The 8,666-nt window shown below is 42.2% G+C and overlaps 1 protein-coding gene across 1 annotated transcript; it reads left to right on the plus strand.

Moving 5' to 3' along the window:
• Positions 1–3,249: 3,249 nt before the first annotated feature.
• LOC126767620 (uncharacterized) lies at positions 3,250–7,940 on the plus strand. The gene is made up of 4 exons (XM_050485076.1): positions 3,250–4,927; positions 7,129–7,340; positions 7,463–7,573; positions 7,641–7,940. The coding sequence occupies exons 1-4, from the start codon at positions 3,347–3,349 to the stop codon at positions 7,831–7,833; spliced, it is 2,097 nt and encodes a 698-aa protein (XP_050341033.1). The 5' UTR covers positions 3,250–3,346; the 3' UTR covers positions 7,834–7,940.
• Positions 7,941–8,666: the final 726 nt, after the last annotated feature.

Here is an 8,666-nt window from a genome sequence, read left to right on the forward strand (position 1 = left end):
ACGTAGTGAAATTAACACTGCAACAACAAGAAAGTATTGCACTCAGACACACATTTCTATATGAAGGTATGTATGTACGGCATGTGAGCGTGTGTATGTGTCCGAAGCAGTCTCCATATCTAGCTCATTGAGTTGGCTTTCCACGAACTAGAAAGTTCGCTTTCAGTGCCATTGTTATTTCAGTGCCTGAACGAATCACACAACCAAAGTAAAGTGACTTGAAAAAGTTTGCTGTTTTGAAATTTAAGAACCTCGAAAGTGTTGCAAGTGAACGCGTAAATAAATTTGCCTCCGTGATTTTTCGGAGTATTAAGTTTAACAAGCACTAGAAAACAGTAGATGCGAAGTGGACTTCTGCTTTAACCAGCAAGTCCATACGCCTTCAGTTAGACAGCCAAGTGTTCATTAAAGCTCGCCATAGTGCCAAAAAGTCTAAGTCTTCTTGCGATAGGTTATGAAAGCGGGCAATAACTAGATTCTTAGTAGGTAACTAGGTTAATATCATATGAAAAGGCAGTCGAGTTGGCTCACTCGGGGACAGCTGGAAACACATTCGCCTTAAGCTGAACCCCAACTATTCAGCCCCTCCAAAATATTGCCGGATCTGAAAAAAGGGCCTAGGCTGACGATGTGGCAGTTTCGATTAGAGATAAATTCCCGATTACCCTTGCTAAACTTATGCAGACAATGCTAAATGATCGATCAGCCACATCGGACTGCACTTGAATGCTGGCAAGATAGAGCTAGTATTGTTCACTAGGAAACACAATATTCCAGCAATTGGTACCAGGCTAGTAATAGGAGATAAGGTAAGCTGCTTGAGACTAAGTATGGACAGGAAGCTCTCGTGCAAACCAAATTTAGAAGCTAGGATAAACAAAGCAACTAAAGCACTTTACACATGTAAAAGAATGATCGGGCGTATTAACATCTCGGGTAGCACACTGGCTCTCCACAGCAGTTCCAAGAACATTTATGACTTCCGATGTGTTGGTATGGTGGCCCATAAGGGGAAAAATACGCGGTAAGACGAATGAAAAGCATACAAAGAGCAACCAGTATTTGCATCAATGAAGCTCTCAGGCTGGGCACTTAACGTAATTTTACACCTACAAACAACAAGCTTGTTCTGTAAACAAACGGCAGCGAAGTCAGATCTTAGACAGAGAGAATTCTCCCTTGTAGTCGCCAGTAAGAAGGAGCATTTTATGATACTCAAAAAGTTTCCGTTTCGTTTCAAATAAATACTACAGAGTTTAATCTAAATCCGATTCCCAATATTGCCTTCTCTCTCAGAGAAGAGTGCCATGTAGACAAGGGCGCAGGGATAAGCATCTATATAGATGGTTCCAAACAAGATAACCGCAAAATCGTCTTCTGTCTACCAGGGCAATATAATATCTTCCAAGCGGAGCTCAGAGCAATTAAAGAAAGCTTTCTTATTCTGGTAAGGAGTGTGCTCACAACAAGGAAAATGTGTGTTTATAAATACAGAGAACCAGGCGGCTTTGAGATTGAGAGATTTGGTCTAAGTTAGTGATTATTTCACCTTGATCTAACTTCATATTTCTCGATAAGTCTGCAGTGGGTTCCAGGACATACTGATATCCCAGGAAACTGTGAAGCAGATGAACTAGCCTGAGCGGGCACCACCCTACAATTAGACCCCGGAAAAGAGGGATTTTTTTATGATTCTGCCTACTTGCAGATATCTAATCGACAGATGGCTTATAAATATAGCTGAGTCTCGGTGAATTAATCCCTTACTTGCTCAACAAGCAGGCAAACGTGGCAGGAATGGAATATTGGCCGCACATTTATGTAATATTAAAATTTAAAACGAATGATATAATAACTCTAGTAAGGGTACTAGAAGGTATCATCTAGATTACGGAGTCGTCGAACCGAACTCTGCCGCCGCCTTCTCTGCCCAAAAATCGACGAGGAAGCTACGGGTGGGAAGAAGCCGTTGGAGGCGAGGGGCAGTGAGCTTCTCTTACGGATGGGTCAAAGCTTGAGGAGTTTACTGTCGGGAGCTCTCTATCAACTCCAGTTTCAGACTTCCAGACTATTGCAGTGTCTTCCATGCCAAGGTTTCAGCCTCAAGGTAGCAGTAGATCTGCTGCTCCGGAGTGCGACCTCCTTTAGAGAAGTGACCATTCACTCAGATAGAAAATACGGCGATACTAGATCCGGTCGAGAAGTGCCTAACCTGTCTATCAATAGCATCGAGGGTCTTTGTGATAAGACTGATATGAGTGGCGAGACATAGCATAATCGCAGAAAATTGTAAAGCTGAGGAGCTAGCCAGGAAAGGCACCCTAGAACCGCTATCGGTAGAATGGGAGCGGGTCGGTGCTCCCGTATCCTCTTGTGTTCTATTACTGCATGGCTGGGCTTCGTGGAAGCTTGGTCAACGCTGGGCCACCACAAGATTGATCGCAAGTGCTAGCATTCTCTTTGCCCTCAGTAAGGCTAGCTTCTCTCTAGTTTTGGGGTTTTTAACAGGACATTGTCCTATTGGCGTCCATGCTGTAAGGTTGGGAATCTCGCCAGAACCTATTTGTAAGAAGTTGAGGTGAAAAAAACTGAACAGTTCCTGCTTGAGTGCACCGCGTTTGTGAGGTCAAGACGTAAACACTTGGGAGCGCATACCTTCAGATATCCCGAATTGGCTGGAGTTAAAATTAAGGGCCTTAGCAAACTTGTATTGGCTACTAAGCGTTTTGCCAATCTGTAAGTCCGAACACATGAGTTGTTATTTTCTATGGCTTCACAAAGAACTCCATGGTATACCAGTCCACGTGTGATCATCGATCAGCTATCTAACCTAACCTAACTAACAGGTCACTGTCTAATAGGAAGACATTCCAATAGACTAAGAAAGCCTGTTAGGAGTTAAAAGAGAAGGAGACTGTCAACATCTTCCATGAGATTGTAAAGCTCTAAATAGGAAAGTAATCGCCACTATCAGCCAAGGGTTTCTTGACGACGTCTTGAAGGATACTCAGATAAAACTTTTAGTACTGATGAGCTTCAAAAGAAGCATGATGGTTTAGAGAGGAGCTAATAGAGGACTTTAGTCCCGGTGGTATCAGAATGGGTCTCCTATAGGTGTGTCGTTAGACAGCCTCTCAACCTATCTGCCTTGGGTGGGAAAGTTAACAGGAAGTTGTTTTTTGTAATTAAAAAGCAATACAAATCTTAGAAGAATTAAAATAATAATAATATATTAAATTCAGGTAACGAATTATTTAGCTCAAAAAGTTTATAACGGTGTAAGCGTATTTCGACGAACACCAGCATTCAAATCAAATTCGACAGCACTCAATCAAACCCACGCGCAATGTTTTGGCTCTGCAGCGTGTCACTCTCGTTATTCGATTATCGTTTAATCGCTATAAATGCATTGATTTACGATTTAATTGCGACGGAAATTGCAAACGCGAATGCGCACATTGTTATTGCGGCCAATGTCATGACAGAATTTGACAAATCAGCAGCACGCGCTGCCACGACACCAGAAACAAAAACAATACCACCAACCGGTGCCGAGCAACAAAGAGTTGCACACGAAATGTCTATTAAAGGGAAAGCAACAACAATGAAAATACCAACAACAAACACAATAAGCACCAATAACAACACAGCTGACGTGGCATTTTTCGGCCAAAAACTGAGTGATTACAGCGATGACGATGAAATAAGTACGAACAACAGCAACAGCAACAACAAAAGCAAAATGACGCGAGGAACAAATGGAGCAAACAACAACACAGCACTACAAGTAGCGCTACCAGCAAGTGCCAACGTGCCGTTTGTTTCTATTGCTGCAGCAAGGCCACTTGCTATGAGCGCGCACAATGGTACGCATGCCAACAACAAGGCGACCGTTATGCCAACAATAAATGAACGCGTTGACAATTTTCGCAATGACAAAAAGGAAACGAATGTGTGGACAACAACAACAGCAGCAGCAGCAGCAGTAAAGGTCGAGCGAAGTATGGTAGCACCAATAGGAACAACAAAAACAACAACATCAGCAACAAGCAATGCGGCGACGTTAGCAATTTCAAAGCGCCCAGCAATAAAATCGACAGCAATGCATTTGACGACATCAGCGTTGGCCACGGCATCGGTAATGACAGTAAAAACAACCGTACAAGCAACAACAGCTGCAACACCAGCTGCAACTACAAACGCACAAGCTGCCAAGTCAGCAATAGAGCATGCAGCAACAGCCGAAGCGCATGAAACAAGGTCCAAATGGGCAACAGCATTAGCAACAACAACAACAACAACACCAACAACAACCGTGCGTATAATCCATGCAACAGCAGCGTGGCCAACATTGCGCAGTCATGATTTATTATCGTCAACAAATGGGATGCCAAATTGTCGGAATGCAACGTGTGTGTGTGTGCGCACAGAAAAATCGCATGCTGCAACAAATATTAATACAGCAACAGCAGCAACAACGACAACAACACCTATAGCGCCGACAACGCGTGTACCAATAACGACCGCCATGGCATCGGCAACAACATTATTGCGCACATCAACGACAGTGGCGAACACAACGCTACAAACCACAAAGGCGGCGACTCCTGTGCGGCATGCAGCAGCAACAACTGCAAATAAAGGCGGTGCGTCCGCAGCATATGCAGCGGGCGCGGCTGGCAGCACAACTGGTGAAGTTGCAGCTACGCCAATGAGGTCTCTAATGCCTTGTCCCACTTACAGTTCACCCGCTACGCCTGCAGCGCCAGCAATGTCAACAACAACAACAGCAACAGCAATTCATACAGCTGACATAACGGATAGTGCAGCTGGAAAGTCAACAGCAGGCCCATTGCAAACGCAGTGGCAACGCATACTGTCGCGTCGCAAGCGTTATCTGGCCTTTCCGGAGGGAACATCATTCACCGTATGTGGCAGCAAATTTTTATTGCTTTATTAATGATTGGTTAGGGAATTATAATGCGCTGAAAAATGCTTGTCTGCCAACATTATAATTACACACATGCTTTGAAGCGGGCATATAAAGGGTGTTTTTTTAGCGCTTTAAAACTTTGTTGCCAAAATTGCCGATTCTTTTGTCCTTATCACGCAAATTTCATAGCATTTAGTGCTGGAAGACAATGTCGGGCGTATGGCATCACGACTGTGTCTTAGTTATAGCCGTGTTTACAATAGTACGCCAGTCATTCTTCCTTTTTCTTTTTTTTTTGCATCCAATGGAGATTCCAAGTGTAGTCAGGTCCTTCCCCACCTAGTCTTTCCAACGAAGGATGGTTTTCCTCTGCTTCCTTCGGCGGGTACTGCACAGAGCTGGAGTGTTTTCATTCATTCGTACGACTCCAGCGTAGCTGCTGTCTCTTAATATGCTGAACTATGTCAATGTCGTCAGATATCGCGTACACATCATCGTTTCATCGACTATTCGACGTTGCCAATCCGCAAAGAACCATAAATCTTTCGAGAACCTTTCTCTCGAAAACTCGCACCGCCGACTCATTAGATGTTGTCAACATCCATGCCTATGCATCATGTAGCAAGACGGGTATGATGAGTGACTTGCAGAACTTGGCTTTTGTTCGTCGAGAGAGGGCTTTATTTCTCCTTTGCCTACCTGTTAGCAAGGGATATTTTGCGATAGATTTCGAGGCTGACGTTTTTTTTGGTGTTAATACTAGTTGCAAGATAGACGAAATTATTTTCGACTTCGAAGTTATGACTGTCAACAGTGACATGGGAACCAAATCGGGAGTGCAAAGACTTTAACAGGAGAGATTTCGTCTTGCCGTCGTTCACTACCAGATCCATCGCCAGGCTAGAGAAAGCAGAACTAATAGCGCGGTTGTTGAGGTCAATGATATCAATAAAATCACAATTGAAGAAGCCGCACGATAGGGAGTCACTTTACCCGAAACATTGTTTGGTATCAAACGGCTCGGAGAGCTCCTTCCCTGACGGAGATTATGGTATTAATCAACGTCAGTTTACACAGCCGTATTAGTATTGTGGGGATCTTATCCGAGGCTGTTTTCTCATTTTCAGTGCGGGTGTTTTTTAAGGGTCCCAAACCCAGCGCACAACCCTGGGCGGGATGTTTTGCCTTCTAACTTTAGCTCGTCTTCAAACGGATGTTTTTCGGCTACCCAGACGATACTTGACCTAAGATCTATATGTAAAAAAATCATTTCTGGTCACTCCCAAGTGAATGGCGATCAGAGAGTTTTCCTCACTTGGGTGGACTTTTACACATGACTATATCGTCCGAATTCGAGTTCAAAAATGTTCCATCACTTAGAGCTATTTTTGTTATTTAATAAATTGCGATGCTTTGATCTCTCTATCCCTTGACTACAACACAAAAAACAGTACGCGTTGGGTAATTTTTACTATCATTTTCCATTTTAGAACCCAAAATTTGCAAGAAATAGGCTCTAACACTACAATACAAGAACGTGGCTTTGTTCGAACTGTTTGTACGGCAGCGATATTCTATAGTCTTTGAAACCGTACATTTCGTTCGGATATTCGACCATAATTCCATTTTCTCTGGATATTAGCAATCCCAAAGAATATCTTCACGAATCTTCAGCCTCCATCTTGATCTTGGTTATATAGACCGAAGCCAAAGAAGTTTTGAATGTATACTAAGTGCTGTATAAGTTTGTCCGGGCTAAGCTAGCTCTAAAAAATCACCCTTTATATTATACGTACCGAACTTTAACTGTATTTATTCCCTCGTGTGCAAAGTTTGAAAACAGATTCTTATTTATTTTCAAACTCTTCGTATTCTTGTGGCCTTTGCGTGACACAGAAACCGTGGCATGGCAACATAATGCATTAAAGAAATTTACAAAACGGGAAACTGAAATAAATTCAACTTTAATAAATATGAAGTTTGGTGGTTTTGGAGATTACACTGGTTTATAAAATTTATATTTTTTCCGTACCCTCAAAACAAGGTCGTCACTATTAGCAAAGAACTCAAACTTTCTTTTATTTATTTTCCTTCCAAATCTTGCGAAATACATTTTTTTCACTAGTAATTCCTTAACCTCAAACTCTCATATGGTCTGCGCCACGTCAACTGAGCATAATCGTTCACACTTTTAGACATCGGTCTGCATAACAATCGGCATCATTGGTAATCCTAATTACAGTTACATGAGTTTTGGTTTAAATTTTGGCATTGGATATGATTTGCCCAACGCCACATGGGTACTTAATCAACTGCATGGCCTTAGCCGACGTCCGTTGCCGATGGCTGTGCATCACAGACGCAGCAAGCGTGCCATCTATGAGCGTATCGCCGAAGCTGTGAACAAGTAAATGAAAAAATTACACTCTGTTTATAGTTTGGCTTGCTTTTAATTGCAATTAAAATACAAATTCTTCTGATTTATAAGAGAATTACTAAATTTATTACTCTTTTCCTACCTGCATGCAGCATGGGCTATAGCGGACGTGACTGTGTGCTTCGTGCTTTGTGTGAGAGTCGTCAGTATTTTAGCCGCACCAAAATGGGCATGATTGGTGAGATTCTGCGCGTGATATTTAGGTGAGTCGGTTTTTGATTATTTTCAGTTGGTGAATACAGATTTTTTAATAAAAATATTTGCATGCAGTTTACCCAAGCAACGCATATTCAGCCGGGAGTTGCGTGAGGATGCCGACATTGCCGCTTATGACCATGCCTACCGCAAAGCTGATTCGCAGGACTGCGTCGCGCAGTATGACTGTCCGTTTTCACTACTTGAATTGGCATTTGGAAGGTATTCGACGCCGTCTGATGACTTCTATGGCGAATCTGGCATGTGAAAGGCAACACTTTCGGCATTGGAAAATGGTTTAATCATTATTTAATAGTTGCTTAAAGGAATTGCCGAATTGAAAGAAAATAAATATTAACCGCTACTCTAGACAGAACTTCGCTCCATAATTCTGTTATTTTATCATGCATTTGAATTCTGAATTAATTCGCTCCAAAATGTAACCTCTTCTGAATAAGCCATGAATAGGTTCGCATGTCGAGGAACGAATATTATAGATCTCTTGTGCAGTCTACTTTAATTTCAAACAAAACAATAAAAAATGTTAACTTCGGTTGCAACGATAGATACCTCGTCAGAAAAACTTCCATAAAAGCCATGACATGACAACTTTACACGAACGCAATTACCCTATATTAGTCCAACAACGGCCTCTCCGTGTGCAAAATTTCAGATTGTTATCTCAAAAACTAGTTCGCGTATGAAGATGAGATGGACAGATAGACGGACCTGGCTAAATCGACTCGGCACGCCACGCTGATCAATTATATTTTTTGGGGTCTCGGCTGTTTCCTTCTGAGAACCTTAATATACCCCACCCAGGGTACAAATATAATTTTGTAATAGACTATCATGAGGCCAAGATCGCAAAGTTACACATACAAGTTTTGAAGCCGAGTTAAACTGAGAACCCATAGAAGCGACAACCCATTTTCATTTTATGTTATTTCGGAGACGACTATTACGCAAGCGAGAAAAGGAGATCCACGAAAAACTAAACATATCGTTTTCATTACCCAGTAGGAAAGATTGGACCAACAGTTTTAATGGCAAAATCTACATGTTTACTGACAGATCAAAGAGTGAAAAAGTAACAGGAGC

Source organism: Bactrocera neohumeralis, chromosome 2 (assembly GCF_024586455.1).
Source record: "Bactrocera neohumeralis isolate Rockhampton chromosome 2, APGP_CSIRO_Bneo_wtdbg2-racon-allhic-juicebox.fasta_v2, whole genome shotgun sequence".
NCBI lineage: Eukaryota > Metazoa > Arthropoda > Insecta > Diptera > Tephritidae > Bactrocera > Bactrocera neohumeralis.

What these genes read in the sequence shown, in the direction of transcription:
- LOC126767620 (XM_050485076.1), top strand. Translation starts at nt 3,347, where the DNA reads ATGTTTTGGCTCTGCAGCGTGTCACTCTCGTTATTCGATTATCGTTTA. An exon ending in CGGAGGGAACATCATTCACC is followed by an intron (nt 4,928 to 7,128) that starts GTATGTGGCAGC and finishes TCACACTTTTAG; the next exon opens with ACATCGGTCTGCATAACAAT. An exon ending in ATTCTGCGCGTGATATTTAG is followed by an intron (nt 7,574 to 7,640) that starts GTGAGTCGGTTT and finishes ATTTGCATGCAG; the next exon opens with TTTACCCAAGCAACGCATAT.